The 21,032-nt window shown below is 57.9% G+C and overlaps 3 protein-coding genes across 5 annotated transcripts in view; 2 read left to right on the forward strand and 1 right to left on the reverse strand.

Moving 5' to 3' along the window:
• AP1B1 (adaptor related protein complex 1 subunit beta 1) overlaps nt 1-3,619 on the forward strand; it is a 51,764-nt gene extending 48,145 nt beyond the window's left edge. For 2 of the 3 annotated variants that reach the window (XM_032602863.1, XM_032602864.1), the window contains exons 18-22: nt 163-247; nt 880-966; nt 1,059-1,213; nt 1,891-1,899; nt 2,700-3,619. In XM_032602863.1, the coding sequence (XP_032458754.1) occupies nt 163-247; nt 880-966; nt 1,059-1,213; nt 1,891-1,899; nt 2,700-2,774 (411 nt within the window). In that variant the 3' untranslated portion in view covers nt 2,775-3,619. The remainder of the gene's footprint in view (nt 1-162; nt 248-879; nt 967-1,058; nt 1,214-1,890; nt 1,900-2,699) is intronic. The other variant, XM_032602865.1, reaches the window with a different exon arrangement.
• An 8,927-nt stretch (nt 3,620-12,546) lies between these two features.
• On the forward strand, nt 12,547-15,289 carry RASL10A (RAS like family 10 member A). The gene is made up of 3 exons (XM_032603388.1): nt 12,547-13,177; nt 14,252-14,376; nt 14,660-15,289. Exons 1-3 carry the CDS (start codon nt 12,959-12,961, stop codon nt 14,925-14,927), a joined length of 612 nt encoding a protein of 203 aa, XP_032459279.1. The 5' UTR covers nt 12,547-12,958; the 3' UTR covers nt 14,928-15,289.
• Nucleotides 15,290-15,453: 164 nt separating this feature from the next.
• On the reverse strand, nt 15,454-20,885 carry GAS2L1 (growth arrest specific 2 like 1). The gene is made up of 6 exons (XM_032603386.1): nt 20,731-20,885; nt 19,138-19,807; nt 17,704-17,811; nt 17,523-17,619; nt 17,271-17,442; nt 15,454-16,739 (listed from the first exon to the last, which is right to left on the reverse strand). The coding sequence occupies exons 2-6, from the start codon at nt 19,786-19,788 to the stop codon at nt 15,749-15,751; spliced, it is 2,019 nt and encodes a 672-aa protein (XP_032459277.1). The 5' UTR covers nt 19,789-19,807; nt 20,731-20,885; the 3' UTR covers nt 15,454-15,748.
• Between the last annotated feature and the right edge of the window lie 147 nt (nt 20,886-21,032).

Here is a 21,032-nt window from a genome sequence, read left to right on the forward strand (position 1 = left end):
AGGGATGGGGAGTGGGGAGGCCGGTGGGAGGGGGTGTTGGGCATGGCTACCAGGGAAGTCATGAGAGGGAACCTGCTCAGGTGGGCTCACAGGGAGCAGGCACTTCCTGGGGCCTTAGGGTGTCGAGCATCAGGGACTAATCGGGGACCCCCTTGTTCCTAGGTGGCCGTAAAGAACAACATTGACGTCTTCTACTTCAGCACCTTGTACCCGCTGCACATCCTCTTTGTGGAGGATGGGAAGATGGGTGAGTCATGAGGGTGCCCCTGGGATCCCTAGAACAGATGGATTGGCTTTGCCCCACGATAGAGTCCATGAGTCACCGGCTCCCCTGCAGAGTCTGGAGTGAGGGTCACAACTTCACCGGGGCCCCCAGGGTCTTATCTGGCCAGCTCTGCCCCTCAGTCTTGCCTGCAGCCTCTAGACAGTCGTCACATGGGCCCCCCGAGGCAGGGAGCCTCGGCCATGTGTCACACCTGATGCCCATCCCCTGTGCCCCAGCTGGAACCCCTGGGAAGACTCATCCCAGCACCCAGAGGGCATGGAGCACTTTGCCCACGACACCTCTGTCACATCAGAAGCTCTGTAACACCGCTGTGACTAATGAGCAGGGTGCTCGGCTCCAGAGCAGCAGGAGGTCGGATGTGGGTGGTAGTGGGGAGAGCTTCGAGGCCCAGAGGCAGGAACCCTGGGTCTTTTGGGAACAGCACAAGTGGCCACCCTCACAGAGCTCAGGGTTTGCTCAGGGAAGCAGGAGGGGCTGTGGCAGAGCCAGTCCTGTCCTCAGCTGCAAGGTGGCACTGCCCCCCGACCCACTTCCTGCTGAGGGTTACTGAGCGGGACCAAAGGTGTATCAGGATCCCACCTCTACCCCTCCAGACCGGCAGATGTTCCTGGCCACGTGGAAGGACATTCCCAATGAGAACGAAGCCCAGTTCCAGATCAGAGACTGCCCCCTGAATGCGGGTAGGACTCCTGAGCCCCGCCCCCACTCCATGCTGCCCCTCGCCTGTGCCCCAGGCCTCCCCATCTCTGACTGGGGGCCTTTTGACCCCCAGAGGCCGTGAGCAGTAGGCTGCAGAGCAGCAACATCTTCACCATCGCCAAGAGGAACGTGGAGGGCCAGGACATGCTTTACCAGTCCCTCAAGCTGACCAATGGCATCTGGGTGCTGGCGGAGCTGCGCATCCAGCCCGGCAACCCCAGCTTCATGGTGAGGGCCCCCGCTCCTGCCTGCTTGCCATGCGGCCTCTGCCTTCCTATCTGGGCAGCCTCTCCCGTCCCCCTCCTTCCCGGGCCAGGGGTCGGCCCTGATCGGGGGGCACTCTAGCCTAGCTGAGCTGGGATCCCTTTGAGCCTGGCATTGGAGGATCATCAGAATTCTGACCTTAGAAAGCTTTCAACTCAGTCCCATCTAGTTTCTCAGATAAGACACCAAATTGGGTCTCAGAACAGTGAGTTGGACCAGAAGATTCTGTAAAATTGGGCCCTGTGAGGTGGCCCAGTTGGCCCAAGGCCCGTCTGACTGGGAAGTGGCTCCGCTGGGCCCCGGCCCTGGCCCTCCGGCTCTTCCCCACCTGAGTGTCCTCCTGGGAGGACGTAGATTCTGAGCAACTCATCCTTCCTGACCTTTGAGTCAGACCTCAGTCAGGACGTGCCTTCCCAGAGGCCAAGCCGCTGTTCCAGGCCCCAGAGAGTCCAGACTTTGCTTCTCCCTGCACCCAAGTCTCGGGCAGGCATGACCCTCCAGAGACTGCTCCCTGGGCTCCGCTGGTGGTGTGGGCGCAGAGGTCGGGTGGGGCCTCGGCGGTGGCTTCGGTGGTGGTAATTTCCGTCTCCCTGTGTTCGGTTGCTGCATGTCCACCTTCCCTGCTGGTGCCCGTGGTGCAGGACTTGGAGGTTAGCGGATTGCTTTTCTCTTCCTCTTCCCCTCCATCCTCCCAGCCATACCTCGCACACCCCATCTCTTGGCCCGGCTCTCCTGAGTTGGCCTCACCCCGCTGCTCCCCAAAGCCGGGCAGACATGCATGCAGGCTGCAGGCAGGAGGATTGGCTGCCCTGTGCTCCCCAGCCTGGTGCCTTCACTTCACACAGTCAGTGTGCACAGAGCCCTTCAGAGGAGACTGGGACCCTGACTGCTAGAGCGCCACATGCCCCTCCCCCTTCCCAACGGCCCCCTTCAGAGCAGTGATGTTGGCAGGAGGGGTGGCTGCGCTTGTCTCCGCTGCCAGGGCTCTCCAGGCTCTTCCCACAGTTAGAGCCGAGCCAAGTCTGATGTGCCTGCTTCCTGTGCAAGAAACCAGAAAGACCACCCAGCGTCCCCATGGCCTCTCTCCTGGCCCCAAACCTCCTCTGCCCTCCATGGGCTCTGGGGGGCCTGGCAGCTCTGCAGGGTGCGGCCAGCACTGCCTGGCAGCCTCGGGCTCGTGATTCACGCTGCAGAGGGCCATGGTGGTGAGCGGACAGCAGGCATGTGGGCTGCGAGTAAATTTGGTCCCCACCCGGCTGGCTGCAGCGGCCGCCCCCTCACCTAAACCACACAGCTGCCCCAGCCGCTGCTGCAACCAGGCCACGTGTGCACACCACCCTCTCCCATCTGGTTCCCTCCTTCTCTGCCTTCCCCGCCTGTTCCTTCCCAGCCCTGGAAAGGAGCTCTGGGAATGAGCGCTCCCTGTCCCACGACCCCTCTCTCCCTGCAGCTGTCCCTGAAGTGCCGAGCACCGGAGGTGTCCCAGCACGTGTACCAGGCCTATGAGACCATCCTCAAGAACTGAGGCCCCGTCCAGCATCCGCTCCAGCCTTCCACCAGCCGCGTCAAGGAGCCCCCTGGGAGGTGGCAGCACCTCCTTCTCCCGGGAGGGGCCGGGCGAGGCTCCTGGCACCCACGGGCTTCCCTGGTTCTGACAGTAGGGCCTGCCTGGGTCCTCGGGATACTCGCGTGCTTGAGACCCCCCTCTTTCCATTGCTGCTGACGTTTAGAGTCAGGTGAGGAGGGGACCAAAGGAGCCAGCGCGGCACAAGAGCTGGACGGGGAGATCCAGGGTTCTTCTCTTGCTTTTCCCAGCACCTGAGGGCGAGCACGCAGTTCCCTCCTCGGCTCCCAGCCCAGGAAGCCCCCTGCCCCAGTCTCTCTTGGGGTGGTGTTAGTCTCTCTTGGTGGTGCCCTCCTCACCGCCCCTCTCTTGGGATGGACCCTGGCAGGCATCCTGGTGTGTGTGGAGGGTCCACTGGGTACCAGGAGAGCTGCTCTGTCAGGGTCTGGGGCTCCCAGGGCCTACAACCCCACCCTCCCGAGCACTGAGCCGCTCGGGGAAGACCATGCAGAAGCTCCCAGAGCCCCTCCTGGGCTCCTGCTCCCCTGGCAGACACGCCCGCCCGCTCCCCCTCTTGCCCGTGAGGACGGTCTCTGCCTCTGATACATTCCTCGATGTGTCCAGGGTTCCTGGAGCCGAGACACGGCTGAGAGGTGGGGCATGTGGGCGAGCGTGGTGCATCCTGTCTGGGGTTTCTCCTTAGCATCTGCTGCCCCCCTCCTGGCCTCCTTCAGTTGTGTCTGACAGAGCATTAGGTTTTCCTGTTACTGCTGTTTAATAATAAAGAAAGATTCTGCTTTTGGCAATCACGGACACTTTTTTCCTCTTCCACCAAATGTCAGAATTAAAAACTGCTTCCAAGTGGTTGAGGATGGTTTTCTTGAGCCCTGCAGTAACGATGTCTAATATATATAAATAGAGACTATATATTGTATGTTTACTCTTATTTTCAGAAAGAGAAAGTGAATAAAAATGATGACATCAAGTGTGTTCCTGGCCAGTGTGTCAGGTCCTGAGGCTCTTCTGGGCAGGGTCCTGGATCTCCTGGGGTCCAGGGTCAAGGGCTTGAGCTGTGTCAGCCCCTGCCTAGCCCTGCTGACAGTACCTTTCCCTCTCTTGTCCTTGGAAACTGCCTGCTGAGGCCTGCTGGTCTCCCAGCACCTCTCCCACCCTTGATCCCAGCTCCACCCGAGCCCACGCCATCTTGCCTTTAGATGCTGGGAGGGCCGAGCCCATCTTGGTTTTCCTCAGCTCCTGGGAGCGGCAGGGAGGCCCAGCACCAGGCCTGTCTGGGCGGGCTGTTCCCCGCCCTGCATCTGCAGCAGCCTCCCCAGCCACCACCAGGGACACCTCATGTGGCCCCAGTTCTGGCACTGGCCTGGCTCCCGGGGTGGGGAGGGAGGTGGGGGGACTCTGGGCAGGGCTCTGTGGGCAGAGCTGCCAGTGGGTTCTCAGTGCCTCGTGGCTGGTGGGCCCTCAGCCCCTTCTTGCCATGGCCACTCCCTGCACCCTGCCCATGCTGGACACACTGCTGTAGGCATTGTTAGGGGCGCCTGGCCTTCCACTGCCCCACCTCTGACCCCTGGGGTGTCACCATACTGCCCTGGGACCCCAGAGTCTAGAACCAACCAAGGCCCCTGACCGCACAACCCCAGTTCTCGCCTCACCTGAAAGTCCCCAGCTCAGAAGGCCACACACAAACGCAGCTGGAGTCCCCTCCGTCTGTGGACTCAGCGCAGCCTGCCCTGTCACCTGCTGTCCTGACCTGCTGAGGCCCAACGCCCACCCAGCCTTGTGAGTGCACTGCTGTCCCCAGTGGGGCGATGATGAGGCCCAGGACCAAGCCCCTGAGGTGAGGGGGAAGTGCCAGTGAGGAACGCTGTCCTGGCCAGACAGAGGCCCTTGGACCGTCATCGGACACCTTGGGTTCGTGTGCTCAGGCCTCAGGTGGTCGTGGGAGGAAACTTACCATGATTTTGTCCCTCTCCAGCTTTCCTGTCCCTCCCTCACCCCAGTGACACCCATCGCATGCTCTCCCCAGTCCTGGTGTGCTCAGGTGTCCTTATTCTCAGCTCTCTATGCTTCTCAGGGGCCTTGGCATCTTTTGCAGAAGATTCTCCAGGGTCCTGAGCCTTCCCAGCCAGTCGGGGAATTCAACACAGCAACTAGTTATTTCAGAGGGTCCAACAAACACCCAGGGGCCTGATGGGTTCCCTGTGTGCCAGACACCCTGCCAAGGCCTGCGGCGTGACCTCATTGTACATTTTTTTTATCTTCAACTAGTGGTTTGTTTTATGGAGAGAGTGATTCTGGACCACGGTGAGATCAGTCACACAAAGGATAAAGTTTTCCCTTCCACACTTCCTCAGTTCTTATTTTCCTCCCTAGAGGCAAAGTTCGTTGCTACATTTTGGTTTTCCAGGAATAATTCTGTGCCTGTATAAAGCAAATCCAGGGACGTGTTTACTAAATAAATAGCACACCCTAGACGCTACCAGCAGTTTGCTTTATTTACCTATCAGTACAAATAGAGCCACCTTGGAATTTCTTGTGCAGATGGGCTGGTGTCTGCAGATGGACATTCTGGCTGTTTCCATCTTCTGGAGTCCAAGCAAAGGTGCAGTGAATATCTTTCTAGACATCCTTGCTCGTAGACACAAATGCAGCTATAGGATCTAGCCCCAGAATTGCTGGACCAGAGGGTATAAGCATTTCACATTTTAAATTTTCTTGTTTTGAAAAGGTAATGCATTCACATGGTTCAAAATCCGAAAGGCAAAAAGAATGTAGAAGTGAAATAATCCTTCTCATTCCTCTCCCTAAAGAGACCAGTGTTACCTTCCAAAGAGACTCAATGACGTCTAATACGATTTTTTCCCTTTTTATACACAAAGAGTAGCATGGAATACACCCCGATCTGCATCGTACTTGTATCTTGGAGACTTTTCCATTATTAGCCCATTATAGAGAGCGGCCTCATGCCTTTATATAACAGCCGTGTGGTTTTCCATTGAATGGAGGCACCATGATGAACCAGTCCTCGCCGTGATGTCCTCTTAATTGTGTCTTTGGTGGTGTTGGTGCAACTGATACTGCAAAGAACATTCATTTTCATGTCAGTAAATTCCTCAGACTGAAATTGCTGGTTCGAAGGTAGGTGCGTTCATCATTTTGATAGCTACTGCTAAAACTTCTCTAGTTTACAGCCCCACCAACCAGAAATGTGAAGCCTGTTTCCCCACACCCTCACACACTCAGCATATCGCGGTGTGTTTAAGTGACGGGCAAAAAACTGTACCTTACTGTGTTTTAAACATGCCTCCATTCGTGTGTTTTTGAGCCATTTGTGTGTCCTTTTCTGTGAGCCGTTTTCATGTTTATTGCCCTTTTTTGACATGGTTATCGGTCCTTTTCTTCCCGATTTGTCGTTATTTCTCCCCATTTTGTTAGTTTTTACTTTTCCATGCTGAAATTGTGTTGGGCATTGTCTTCTTTTAATCTCTTCTTCCTTTTTTTTTTTTTATAAATTTATTTATTTATTTTTGGCTGTGTTGGGTCTTCGTTGCTGTGCGCGGGCTTTCTCTAGTTGCGGCAGGCGGGGGCTACTCTTCGTTGCGGTGCGCGGGCTTCTCGTGGCAGTGGCTTCTCTTGTTGTGGAGCACGGGCTCTAGGCGTGTGGGCTTCAGTAGTTGTGGCACGTGGGCTCAGTAGTTGTGGCTCGCGGGCTTAGTTGCTCTGCAGTATGTGGCATCTTCCTGGACCAGGGCTTGAACCCGTGTTCCCTGCTTTGGCAGGTGGACTCTTAACCACTGCACCACCAGGGAAGTCCTAATCTCTTCTTTCTTTCCAGTGCTTGTCAGATTATCTCAGTTTTTGCATTTTGAGCCTGTTCCATGTGGGCTTTATGTTAGGAACGAGGTAGGGATTCAACTTTCTTTTCCCAGATGGTTATGTAGTTGTTTCCACACCATTTACTGTATAATTCATCTTTTCCCCACAGATCTGAAATATCATTTGTATCATATACTAAATTTCCACATATATATCAGTGCTTTTCTGGACTCTGTTCAGTACCAGAGAATTTGTCTATTCATCGGTCATTGCATTTGTTTCTGTTTGTTTTTGTTTTTGTTTGGCTGTATCGTGTGGCTTGTGGGATCTTCCCTAACCAGATATTGAACCCAGGCCATGGCAGTGAAAGTCCAGAATCCTAACCACTAGGCCACCAGAGAACTCCCCACCACTGAGTTTTTAAAAAAGTATTGTACCTTTATATTTTCATAATTTATAGTACCCTCTTATTCACCCTTTTGGTCCCATTTGAACTTTAGAACTAAGTTTCTTTTTTTTTAATGATGGTATTATTTTTGTTTGGATCACATCAAATGTTTATATTAACTTATGGAGAATTGACATCCTCAAAACGATGTGAGGATAATAATATTAATCTGGACTTCCCTAGTGGCACAGTGGTTAAGAATCTGCCTGCCAACGCAAGGGACACAGGTTCGAGCCCTGGTCTGGGAAGATCCCACATGCCGTGGAACAACAAACAAATAAACAAAATAAATAAATTTTTTAAAAACCCAAAACAGGGGCTTCCCTGGTGGCGCAGTGGTTGAGAGTCCGCCTGCCAATGCAGAGGACGCTGGTTCGTGCCCCGGTCCGGGAAGATCCCACATGCCGCGGAGTGGCTGGGCCAGTGAGCCATGGCCGCTGAGCCTGTGCGTCCGGAGCCTGTGCTCCACAACGGGAGAGGCCACAACAGTGAGAGGCCCGCGTACCGCCAAAAAAAAAAAAAAAAACCCAAAACAAATAATAATAATATTAATCTGTACATCCAAATATAGGAGTCGATGCCTTTCCATTGGTTCATGCTTTCTTTTACATCTCTATAACCTTTTTTTTTTTTTTTTTGCGGTACGCGGGCCTCTCACTGTTGTGGCCTCTCCCATTGCGGGGCACAGGCTCCAGACGCACAGGCTCAGCGGCCATGGCTCACGGGCCCAGCCGCTCCACGGCATGTGGGATCTTCCCGGACCGGGGCACGAACCTGCGTCCCCTGCATTGGCAGGCAGACGCTCAACCACTGCGCCACCAGGGAAGCCCCCTTTTTTTTTTTTTTTTTTTTTTAATATATAAATTTATTTATTTATTTTTGGCTGCGTTGGGTCTTTGTTGCTGCGCGTGGGTTTTCTCTAGTTGCAGCGAGCAGGGGCTGCTCTTCATTGTGTGCATGGGCTTCTCATTGCGGTGGCTTCTTTTGTTGTGGAGCACAGGCTCTAGAGCACAGGCTCAGTAGTTGTGGCTCGCGAGCTCTAGAGCGCAGGCTCAGTAGTTGTGGTGCACGGGCTTAGTTGCTCCGTGGCATGTGGGATCTTCCTGGACCAGGGATTGAACCCGTGTCTCCTGCATTGGCAGGTGGATTCTTAACCACTGCTCCACCAGGGAAGTCCTCTATAACCTTTTAAGTTTTCTTCATTTAAAAGTTCTTGCATGCGGAATTCCCTGGCAGTCCAGTGGTTAGGACTCGGCGCTTTCCCTGCCAGGGCCCGGGTTTGATCCCTGCAAGCTGTGGTGTGCCAGAAAAAAAAAAAAATTCTTGCATGCACATTTATTCTTCATAGATACATGAGTTTTTTCTATTTTTTTGTTCCTTTTGTAAATGGGATCTTTTCTATTCTTTTCTATATATATAATGTTTATGATGTAAATGTTTATTAATATATAATACACAAGAATAAGAATAATATATATTTATAATATAAAATAACAAATTATATAACATATAATTTTAAAACTAAACTCCAGACTTTATTCAGTTTTCATTAGTTTTCCCACTCATGTCCTCGTTCTGTTCCCGGATCCCACGTTCCATGTGGTTGTCATGTTTCCTGAGTCTCCTTAGGTCTGTGATAGTTTCTGAGACTTTCTTTGTTTGTCATGACCTTAACCATTCTGAGGAGTGCTGGTCAGGTATTTTGTAGACTGTCCCTCAACTTGGGTCTGTCTGATGTTTTTCTCACAGTTAGACTGGGGTTACAGGTTTTTAGGAAGGAGACAAGGGAGGCGCCCTTCTCGTCCCATCATATCAGGGGTCCACGCTATCGACGTGAGTCATCGCCGTCACATCAGCCTGGATCACTTGGCCGAGGTAGTGTTTCCAGTGGTCTCCACTGTGAAGTTACTTTCTCCCCTTTCCACACACTGTTCAGAAGCAAGTCACGAAGTGCAGCCTACACTCGGGAAAGAGCGTGGGGGCAGGGAGCAGCTACATAAAACGTTTAGAATTCTTCTGTAAGGAAAATTTGTTTCTTCTCCTGCATTTATGTATTAATTCAATCATTTTATATCAGTTTGGACTCATGGATATTTATTTTATAATTTGGGTTTAATCCAAAAGTGCATTATTTATCTTGTTGCTTAAATTTTTTAAGCTTTGGCTATTGGGAGCTCTTTCAAGTAGGCTCTGTGTCTCTTTGACATGCCCCCATCCTTTGGCTTCTTTTGAGCACTTCCTTACTTTCCAGTACTATAAGATGCTCCAGGCTCATCTTTTATTCATCCTGCTCCAACCCTAGCATCAGCCATTTTCCAGGAAGCCTGGAGAACAGAATTAGAAACCAAGATCTGGGTGCTGGGTGTGTGTGCTGCTCTTGGGGTGGCACTTCTAGGCCCTTTCGGCAGACAGAACTAGGAAATATCTGTCTACATACTTACCTCTGTGTACACACATATGCCTCCGTTATAGTTGGTAAACTAGCATATAAAATGAAATTATTTTATATGTACAAACTTAGTCCCCCCACCAGCCTTACTAAATTGTCTTGTTTTCCTCTTTGTATCATCTCATTTCATCCCACAACAACTATATGAAGTCAAGACCATCATTATCCCCTTTAGAGAAGGAAACTGAGGTTCAGAGAGCTTAAATAACTTGTGCAGATGACACCCCTCCAGGAAGGAGGTTTCAAACCCTAGAGGTCTCACTCCAGAGGCCTGGAAGCCCTGCCCTGTGCTGCCTCCTTGTGTCCTGATGGTTACAAAAACCCATGGCATTCAAGGGGCTGACCGGCTACAATCAATGGGCAGTCTTACGATGGCCACCAAGGACCCACCGTGCTTGAAGCATCCAAATGGTAAGGGTTTCCCCCATCAGGACTCTGGGGGAGTGAGTTAAGCTGGGACAAGTGATTAACAGGCAGGACAGACTATGATTAATGGTCAGTGGACTGACGCAGATGGCTGGGTGAGAGGAGTCCAGAGCAAATACCCCTGGGAGCTGGACGTGGTCCACGGTGCTCAACCCCAGAGAAGGTCTGGAATCAGGCCGGATGGGAAGAAACCTTTTGGGCAAATGTCAGGCAGCGGCCAACAGGCAGCCCGAGTTCTCTGGCTAGCTAGTCTTTGGGAAGCCTGGCCCTGGGCGGCCCACTTCTGTCTCAGCTCAGCTCCCACAGTGACAGGGGCTTCCTCAGAGTCCCTCCCTACAGGGCCCTAGGCTCCAGCTGACCTCCTCCTGAAGCCCTTCTGGTCTCTGAGCCCCAGTGAAGTTGGGCTTCTCAGAAAGTCAGCTTCAGTGGCCTAAGGTCCTGGGTTCTGGTCCCTGTGCTGCCACTTTCCTGCTCATCCCTTTGGGCCTCAATGAGCATAGCTACAGTCAAGGCTTGGCACATCACAGGTCCTTTTTTTTTTTTTGGCTGCACCTTGTGGCTTGTGGGATCTTAGTTCCCCGACCAAGGATCGAACCCATGCTCCCTGCAGTGGAAGTTTGGAGTCCTAACCACTGGACCACCAAGGAATTCCCCACAGGTCCTTGATAAATGGGAATGGCTGCTAGTGATACTGTTGGGAGACTTCCCTTGGGAATGTGTCACCCCTGTGGAGTGTGGACGACTTTGTGGGAGCTTTTGGACGTACTCTGCCCAGAGTATCTTCCGTCACTCCAAAAACCACACGCTGGGGCCCTGAGATGCCTCACACACAGCCCTGTCTGTGGTTCCCAAAGAAGCCCTACCCAAGAAAAGGGCTCTCTGTCAGAAAGTGAAGCAAGGAAGGTTTCCAGGACACCCAGAGCTGGCTCCCACGTGTGGGAGGGAGGGTGCTCCAGGCAGGGGCTGGTGGTCCCGAGTGCCCCAAGGAAGACCATAATGATGTCAGCCCCACACTCTGCTGAGTGCCAACAGGGAAAGTGGTGCCTAGTTTATTTACTCCCTGCCTTGTTCCCCAAAGGAACTGAGGCGGCTCACAAAACCCAGATGCCTGAAAAGTTAAAAAGTCAGAGGCGAAATCGGGTGAAGGGAAAAATCACAGCAGAAAGTAAAATAAAGCCAAGGGTCCCCACTCACTGGGCCTGAAGACCTGGAACACCTGTTAGATGTAGCCACAACTCTGGCTCTGCTCTCCCTAGTGGCTGAGAAGAAGAGTGAAAGCAGACCCATATCCCTGATCCAGGTACCATCACCTGCTCCCAGGAGGATGAACCCCACTCTCCACTTCAAGACTCAGCTCCTTCTCCCTCTCCCACTTCTCCCAGGCTAGGGTGGGCACGTTGTCTGTGCTCTTACAATTCCTGCATCCCATCCCTAGAACGTTCTCTCTTAAGGCAGGACTTTTTAAAAAACCTATCTCAGCATCCTGGCAAGCAGTAAGATTGGAGATGTTTGTTGAAGAGACAGATAAGAAAAACCCTTGTTCAGTGCAGAAACAGACATGCCTGTGCATTTCCCCCAGTACCTGGGCATCAGAGATGTGGGAGCCCCCCACTGTAGGGGGTAAGCAAGCAGAGGCAGAGGATGGGGCTGGTAAACCCAGACTTCCCAAGCCCTGATGCGGAAGGAGCTTCCGGCCAGCTCCAGGGAGGGATTTGGGCTCTGACAATCTGGCGTGGAGGCTGCAGGGTTTGAGGGAAGCTACAGTGGAGACTTAGGCAGAAAATTTGGCCTTAGCTGTGACGAAGGTGGTGGTGTCGACCAATTTCTGGATCTTTCAGCATTGTTGGGACAGGGATTTGGGGCTGAGCTGCTGGGACCTGGTGCATGCCGGGTTCAGCACCCTCTGTCCCACGCCCCCCTCCATGATGCCATTTGACATGTTATTTAGTGCTGGCCATTTACCCCTGTGGGCAGGAGGGAGGTGGGAGAGCTCCTCAGAAGAGACCGCAGGGCGGCGGGTCAGGGGCCACCCACTGCCCCCCAACCTCGGAGAGTCCCCTCTCCAGCCTTAGGTTTCTTTTCCTCTCTCAGAGACACCAGGTTGAGGCTTTGATTCAAGGATCACATATCTTAGTATAGGGCTTGGCACGTAGTAGGTTCTCAAGAAACGGTGTCTGCGTTTGATGGATGTGGAGCAGAGCCGGCGCAGTGCGGCAACTCGTCCAAGGTCACACAGCTGGGCTGGATCCGACCCGGGCGCCCTGACTCCAGCGGGCCGGATTTGTGAGGAGCCAGCTTGGGGGAGCGGTGTTTGGAGGAGGGGACAAGGATGTGGGCGGGAAGGACTTCTATTTTGGAGCGGGTGACAGGAGTGCGGAACGCAGAGGGGGCTGGGTCCCTCCCCGGGCTCCCCGAGTCCCAGTCACCTTCCCGCGACCCTTCCCGGGAGGGGCGTCCCGGGCGGGTAGGGGGGAGGTGGGAGGGGCGGGCGGGCAGGCGGTTACCTCATCGCCGCCTCCGGGAGGCTCCGCTCGCTCGCTTTCTCGCGCCGCCGGCTGGGGCGGCGACTCCAGGCGCCGGAGCTAGAGAAGGACAGAGGGACGGAGGCGCCGAGAGGCAGTGCCGCCCCCAGCGCCCCTCTCCGCCGCGGGACCCAAGCAGGGGGTCCGACCTCGGTGCCCCGCGCTGCGGGCGGCGCCTCCAGTCGCGCTGCGAGAGGAGGCCGTGTCTGTGCGCGGCGCGCTCGGTCTGTTCTCTTCCGAGCTTGGCACCCGCCGGAGCTGCTCTCACGTCTTCCGTCGGCCTGCTCGGCTGTCTGCCCGCCCACCGCCAGTTGCGTCCTCCGGCCTGGCCTCCCTGGGCCCCGGGTCCTCCGAGGGGCGATGAGGAGCGCGGCGGGGCCGGGGCGTACCGGGCAGGGCGCGCGGCGCGCGCCGAGCGGCGTCGGCCCATGAGGCTTCTCAGCGCGGGGCGCGGCAGCACGCGCGGGCCATGGGGGGCAGCCTGCGGGTGGCGGTGCTGGGCGCCCCGGGCGTGGGCAAGACAGCCATCATCCGCCAGTTCCTGTTCGGTGACTACCCCGAGCGCCACCGGCCCACGGACGGGCCGCGCCTCTACCGGCCCGCGGTGCTGCTCGACGGCGCCGTCTACGACCTGAGCATCCGCGACGGCGACGGTGCTGGCCCCGGTCAGAGCCCCGGGGGGCTAGAGGTAGCAGCTCGAGGAGTGGGCAGGGGCGTGTGACAGCATGTGTGTGGGTGCTCGGTACACAACGTGCGAGTCCGCGTGGACGGCCCAGGGGTGCCCGACTGTGTTCATGGGCCGAAGAATGAATGTGTGTCCTGGCGTTTGTGTGTCTCACCCCTTCTGCTGGCCTGAAGTTGCCCAAAATCAGGCCCGAGACCCGGCGAGTTTGCAAGGTGGCTTTTTCTAGCTCGCTTAAGTGCCTTTCTATTTGCCTGCCTCCGCTGGTGGGTGGGGATCCGTGCGTGGGGGAGCATGGTCCTGCCTCCCTGAGGGTGAGCGTTGTGGGTCTGGGGCCTTGAGCAGAGCCGCACTGGGAGAGGTTGAAGCCAGACATAGTGGTGTACTTTCTAGGGGGATCATTCTCTGCTCCCTCATTCCTGTGACCTGCAGCAAAGACTCGTCTAGTAATTTTGCAAAGTCCAGGACAGACTTTTGAATCCTTGGAGCTGATGCCTTCGAGAGGTGAAGAGGAAAGAGCAGGCAGGATTAAGCAGGGCTTCCTGGAAGGGGTGGCATTTGGGCTAAACCTGGAAGGATGAGTGAACTTTTGATGAAAAGAAGTAGTGGAAGCATTCCAGGTGGAAAGAGCAGCATGTGCTTAGGCCAAAGGCCTAAACGTGTACAGCTGCCGCTAATTAGTGGTCTCTGCGGGCTGGGGGAACACCGGCCAAGGGCTTTGGAATTAGGCTGAGGCATAACTACCAAGGAGGGGGTCTGGGGAGGGGCGGGGTTTGTCCCGAGTTGAACTGTGGGAAACTGGAGGAGGAGGAAGAAGATAGGAGTGAGGGGAGAGGAGACCCAGAGTGAAGGAGGGTTGAGGGCTGACCGGCTTCAGGCACGGTTTTAAAATTCATACGCCAGCGTCCGTAAGGACAGTAGGGCCCAGGGAGCTTGGGAGAGAGAGCGCACAGACGAGGATGAAGTTGGCCAAGGCCTGAGCATGGACTGTGGGTTTAGCGTCAAGGCCCCTGCTGGAGGCCTGGGCATGGGAGAGTGGGAAGGGGGGGGCTCCGGCAAATTCTGGCCTCCCGCCCCCAGGAGTGGCCGGACCCTAAAGACTGGAGCTTGCAGGACACGGACGCCTTCGTGCTCGTCTATGATATATGCAGCCCAGACAGCTTTGACTATGTGAAGGCGCTGCGGCAGCGCATCGCGGAGACCAGGTAGGTGAGCGGCAGGGCGGAGGGGAGTGTTTGCGGGTCTGGCCAGGCCTTTGCCTGAGGTGAGTGAGGGGGTTCTTCCGCCATCTTGGGCCTGGTCTCAGGCCTTCCGGGCGTGGCCTCTAGCCCTATGCGGTCTTTAGGCCTGGGTCTTTGTGTCTTTGTGGTTCTGGTAATTTGCTGGAGGGTCTCTGGCCGCAAGAGGGGAATGTATATACCCACTTGGGGGGATTCTCCGGCCATGGGGTCCGTGGCACCGCGACCCTCTTCCCCATTTGGCCCCCAGGCCGGCGGGCGCACCCGAGGCGCCCATCCTTGTGGTGGGCAACAAGCGGGACCGGCAGCGGCTGCGGTTCGGGCCTCGGCGCGCACTGGCTGCGCTAGTGCGCAGGGGCTGGCGCTGTGGATACCTCGAGTGCTCGGCCAAGTACAATTGGCACGTGCTGCGTCTCTTCCGCGAGCTGCTGCGCTGCGCTTTGGTGCGCGCACGCCCTGCGCATCCGGCTCTGCGCCTGCAGGGGGCGCTGCATCCGGCGCGCTGCAGCCTCATGTGATTGAATTGGACGACACGACCGATGGCGGGGAGGGGTCCTCCATTTGACTGGAACAACTGGGGACCCGGATTGGACGAGATTGCCCAACTTCTCTCGGATTGGACAGGACAGCCTCCTCTCTGATTGGCTGAGGAACACTCCCACCCAGTCTCCTGGGCGACAGGCTTCTCTTTGAATCTCATTGGACCCGGCTAGGCCCCATTGGACAGTCCTTTCTGGGACCTCATTGGGTCACGATCCCATTGGATGGAAGGGACGTGGTTATGCATCTGATTGGAAGCTCTCAGACTGCTCTTGGAGTTTCATTGGACAAACAGTTAAATCCCGCCTCTCAGGAGGAAATAAAGGGGGAAACAACTCAAGTGAACCTGGCACTTCTGGGATGGCAGGACAATCTTAAGCCTGAAGGTCAGAGCTGCCAGGCGTTGCCCCCTGGCAATTAACTCCAGAATCCCAACCTGTAATGAGGGCCCCCAAATGGGTGTGATGGCCCCAAGGCAGAGTCCCCAAGAAGCAGACACAAGTATCTGGAACAAAACTTTACTGTCAGGCTCTGCAGGGCCACAGGACCGCAGGAAGGGTCCTTATTGGGCTGGCCCAACCCCCTCTAAGGCATTCAATAATATTAGTAATTAAATAGCAATGCTCATCCCCCAACCGGAATGTACAACAGAGGTCCCATTGTGCCATGTGGTCCCAAGGGGTCTGGTCCCATGAGGTCTGGTCCCCAAGAGGCAGGGGAGACTCCCTGATGCAGAGGGGTTAAGGCCACAAAGGAAAAGGAGAAGGAATGGGGGACTGGGGGCAGCTGGGCTGGTCCATCACATCCAGGAATCTGGCTCAGCCCTTGGACTGACTGACTGCAGGGCATGCCAGGCCCTGGACTCCGTGGGTCCAGATGGGCGGCGGGGGCCCCTCGGGGTGGGGATGCGTGAGGGTTTTCGGTCTGGCTGTGTGTCCATCCGGCCTCGTGCCCAGGTCCTCAGGGGCTCTGGGCCGGCCATGGGGCTCCCAGGTGCATCTGGTGGGCCCCCTACACCGGGGCAGGGGTTGCCTTCATCCGAAGAGCTAGACAGAGCTGGGCCTCGGGGCCCGGGCAGCCCATTGGCCATCCTGCCAGAGTCTGTGGTTTGGCCACACTTGCCACCCAGGATGCTGAGGGACGAAGAGGAGGAGCTGGAGGAACAGTAGGCTGAGTCAGGAGCTGGAGGGTCTGGGGCCGTCGGGGTCCCGCCAGCAGCAGCCTTAAGCGCTCGGGCATTGGCCAGGAACTCCTCTTCCAGGCGCTGGAATAGTTGCTGCTCCTCCTTTGGGTCAAGCTGCAGGGGTGTGCGGAAGACAGTGGCCGGGGTGGTGCTCAACTCTGGACTGGGGCTGGGGACCCGGGGAGGCCGGGGGGCTGCGGGGCTGTGGGCACGGGGAGTCTGGGGGCTGCTCCTGCCCCGTGGCATCCACGAGTGCTGCCCATCTCGGTCCCGACGCACCAGCAGCACAGCCTGCTCTTCACGGCTCTGGCTCCGGGCCCGCCGGGCAGGGCTGGGGCCCAACAGCTGGCCTCCTCTGCCTCCTGGGGCCCCACGCGGCCGCCCCCGATCTAGCCGGTCTCGGGACTGGCTGCGCGGGGCGGGGGGGCGTCTCGGGGAGGCCGGAGTGCCTGTGGTCACCCGACGGCTGGGCCGTTCCCGTCGGGGGCCAGTGCCTGAGTCTTCACTGCGGGCACCAAGGGGGCCGCTCTGGGCTGAAGAGGCTGAGGAATCGCTGTCCCCGGAGTAGCGGCGGGAGCGGGGATGGGGGGGCAGCTGGTCCCGGGCCCTGGGGCAGGGGAGCAAGAGAGAGAGCTGGGGCAACGCAGAGGGGACTGGCGTGCAGAAAGGGCAGGAAGAGTAAGGAACCAGCAGCCGCGAGGTTTGGCGGGGGGGGGGGGGGGGGGAGAGGCACCTGTGGTGTGGTGACGGGAGTGCCAAGGGTGTCTGTTGCCCTGGGGACTTCCAGGGAGAAGTGAGAGGCTCTGCCACAGCTTCCTGCAGCCACGGCCACTCCCGCCGCCCCAAGGCAGCAGAAGAAGTAAGGCCCTAAGCTCCCCCTCCCCGGGCCTCCAGTTTCCTGGGCAGGCCATCGGGAAGCAGGGTTGGACTGGCCGCCACCCAGCCCCCAAGGCCCGCCCAGCTGTGTTGTTCGTTTGGTTGGGTTGCCATGGAGACGGGAAGCCGGGCCTGCCGCCACCTCCCCACCCCCGGGAACTTTTCCCAGGGTGTGAGTCACGGAGCACAGTCATCCAGCCTAGGGCGGGCGCCCCCACCCCCACCCCCTGGACCCCTCACCCCGCGTCCTCCTGCTTCTCACCTGAGCGGGGTCTCGGGCCCCTCCTTCGAGCTGCGTAAGCTAATGGGTGTCACCTCCGGGCGGGAGCCCCTGCGCTCACCCCCGGAGGCTGGGCTACCAGCTCGGGGGCTTCGGGTGGGCGACACCCGCTGTGGGGAGAAGGTGCGGGCCCTCGTCTGGGGTGGGCGGTGGGCTGCAGGGAGAGAGGACGGGTGGCGCATGAGAGGTGGGGCCACAGAGGTGCCCCCCCCCGCCCCCGCCGTGGGCACTGACCCGTGGAGGAGCAGCGGCAGGGGTCGTGCTTGTCCAGGTAGTGCTCCAGCGTGTCCCAGCCGCCGCCCACGCGCACCATCACGTGGCTTCTCAGCACCTGTGGCAGCCCAGCGTGGGCAGGTCACGGCCTGCCCCCCCACCTCCCAGGCTGCCACCTGCTCAGGTAGCCCCTGGCTCTCACCCGCACAAAGATGAGCAGACTGGAGTCTCCCACGCGGTACTTCCCCTCCGAGACTTTGATCATGGGAAACTGGTCTGGGCAGGTGCAGCGCCCCAAGATCTCTCTCACCTGAAGCCAGAGAGAGGCTGGTGGTCAGGGGTCAGGTCACTCCTCCCCTGGCCCAATGTCAGCAACTCCAGGGTCAGAAGGAAGTAAGCCCTTCTGGAAGCTCTCCTTCCCCTTTGGCTACCAGGGGTCAGGGAGCTGACTAGGAAAAGATGGAGGGACTGTGGTTGGGCCAGGGCCTGGGACCCCAACAAGGCACATTCTTAAAGTCCCTGAGCCCTGGGGGAGTCCTCACTCCCCCTCGCCCACTTCACAGACATGAATGTTGAGACCCACAGAGAGGCCAGGTTTGGGGTGGAGGCAGGACCCACACCCCATGGAGGCAGGAGTGCCACAGACATACGGGGCACACGCATACACCAACGTGCACACCAGGCCACCCGCCCAGCTAGCACACATCTGCCCACATGCTCCCCCAGGCTGGGAGCTGCCAGGCTGGCTGTGTGGGCAGCCTGCCTGCCTCCTTGCCCACAGCGGAGCTGCTGAGAAAATGAGCAGGTGGAGCCTCTGGTGACCCTGGTGCAGGATGGGGTGGGGTGGCAACCTCTGCCCACAGCCATCCAGCTACCGGCCTCCAGGAAGGGGACATCATGTTCTAACCTCCTGATAAGAAGGAAACTCTTGGCCCGGCTGTGGGGGTGTTAGGGACACCTAGGTCCTGGGAAGAGGAGGAGGAAGCTGGGGTCATGGTCTGGCACCTCCTATGCTCAGGGTAGAACTAATCCTGCAGCTCCTGAAAGGACTTTAGCCCCCAGTAGCAGCAGCTACTCCAGGCTTGGGTTCCCAGATAAGTGATGTGTGCAGGGCCCTGGAGAGAAGGAGGGACCTGCAGAGCCCCTGGGAGCTTCCCTAGGCACTCACTGAGCACCTACTGTGTGCCAAACGCCTTGCCCAGGACCAAACAACACAGGCACCCATTCAACCTCGAGCTCAGTGACGGTGTGAATGCAAATGTCTAGCAGCTGAGCGCAGGGAGGGCATACAGGAGGGGCTCAAATCACACGGCCCCCAGGATAAAGGAACACCTAGCACTTATCTGGTGCATGGTTACCACAAAAAGGAAGCAGGGAGATCGTGCAATGGAACCCGAGTTTTCTCCCAGGCCGTGCTGGGCCCTGTGACCTCACCCAGCACCTCTCCCTCTCTGGGCCTGCTCAACTCCTTGGGGCCAGGTATCCACTTGGTGCTCAACATAAGCACTCTTTCCATGGGGCAGGCTGTCCTGCAGATACGAGGATAGGCCCCTGGAGGTTGCAGGCACCACCCTGCTGTCTGGTCCCTGGGGAGAGTAAGCCAGGCCACCGGGTATATGCACTCTCGGGGACTCACCAGCTCGTCAAGGTTGCGCAGGTCGCTGGGTGTCATGCGGGGCCCGCGGGAGGGAGCCCCCGGGGTGGTGGCGATCTCAGCAGCAGCAGCAGCGGTGGCAGCGTCCTCCCCGGCACTGGGGGCGTTGGGGGCCGGGGGCGCGGCGCGCAACTCCTGCTCAATTTCCTGTTCGAACTGCACGAGGCGAGGGGCCAGCAGGCCGAGGCGGGCCCCGCGCCGCGCCACCTCCAGCAGGCACAGCACCACGCTTTTCTCGTTCTTTCGCAGCACCAAATCCTCGGTCTCGAACATGAGCACTTCGGGCACACCCAGCTCTGCGCGGCACCAGCCGATGAAGGTGGCCACATTGTCTCGGGCCACGAAGGAGCCGGGTGCCACGCTGTGTGCCTGGAAGGCCACCCCACGGGCTGGGCGGGCGGCGGCCATCGCGCGGGCGGCCTCGGTGACGGCATTGGCATGCTGGCACAGGGTGGTGCCCGTGGCCAGCCCCATCAGGAAGCCATCGCCACCGCTGGGCAGACCCAGGCTGTACAAGGCGTTGAGCCACTCGGCCAGGTCCTCCTTCATGGCCTCCACGTAGGCCTCACTTGAGCGGAACGGCCGCACGCTCTTGGCTGCCGAGCCCGCGATGCCCACCACGGGGTCTGCCATGCCCAGGCCAGCCGAGTCACTGTGGGCAGGGACACGGGTCAGGATGGCTGTGAGGACCCAGCAGGCGCTCAGTACAGGCTCTGCCGCTGACCACCTGCACCCGCCTGTCGTTTCAGACCAAATGCCTGGGTTTGAGCCCTGGCTGTGAGAAACTCTTCACCTTAATTTTCCCATCTGCAAAATGGATGCAATAATAGTACCTTTCTCATAGAAACTAATGGGATGATTTTTATAAATGACTTAGTGTCCATAAGTGTTTGCTGCTTGGTTCTTTGGGGGAGGGGGGATTGAAAGACTTGGCAGAGTCCTCCTGACCAGGCAGGGAGGCACCCATCCTTACTGCCCCTGTGATAGGTAAAGAGATGAGCCCTAGAGAGATGTAGCCCACGGCCCTGGACTCACAGTAGGAACCCCGGTCCCGACCTCAGAGAGGGGTTAGGTCGACTGCTCAGGGCTGGTGGCGATCCCACTTCCTCCGGAAAGATCCCAGGTCCTCCCTCAGCCTCCCTTCCGTAAGGACTGTGTCATTCTAACGACAGAACAGCAGCAGTAGTAAAGTAATCACAGTGACCTTGGCCAGGTCTGAGCGTGCAGTGATATTATCTCCATTTTACAGATGAGGAAACTGAGGCGCAGAGCTCGCTCAAGGTCACAGAGCAGTGGGTGGCGGAGCCGGGGCCGACCTGCCCGCGTTGCTGATCCGGCAGCCGGCTGGCCCGCCCGCCTCCTCCAAGGAGCCTCGCTAGCGCCCCAGGCTGGTGCCTGTGAGCCGGGACTCAGAAGGGCCTTTGCCAGTCCTGGCTGTCCTCTGGGCTTCGGCCCAGAGAGGGTGCGGGGCTGCCCAAGGTCACACAGCCCTGGGGAACAGAGGCCCGCGGCTGCCGCCGCCAGGTCCCCTTCAGTGTGCGCCGGGTAGTGGGTGCTGGGGGTCCCCGCGCTCACCTGGCTCATCCCGCGGCCTCGGGGAGCATCGCCCCGGCGGGGCCGGAGCCGGGCCGGGCCGCCGCAGGGAGGCGCCGCCCGAGCTACAGCGGATCCCTGTCCCACCACCGCGTCCTCATCAGCGCCTGCAGTCTCCGCCCCGCCTCTCTGGAATTCGGATCCGGCCGGAGGGGGTGGGCGGGGCCGCGCTCTCTTAAAGGGGACGCGCTGTTCCCCGGCCTGGGGAGGGGCTGGAGTCTCCAGATGCGGGGCGGGCCAGGGACTCGGCCCAGCCCTGAGTGCAGGCGGGACCACGGCCCCCA

This window comes from Phocoena sinus, chromosome 14 (assembly GCF_008692025.1).
Source record: "Phocoena sinus isolate mPhoSin1 chromosome 14, mPhoSin1.pri, whole genome shotgun sequence".
Lineage (NCBI taxonomy): Eukaryota > Metazoa > Chordata > Mammalia > Artiodactyla > Phocoenidae > Phocoena > Phocoena sinus.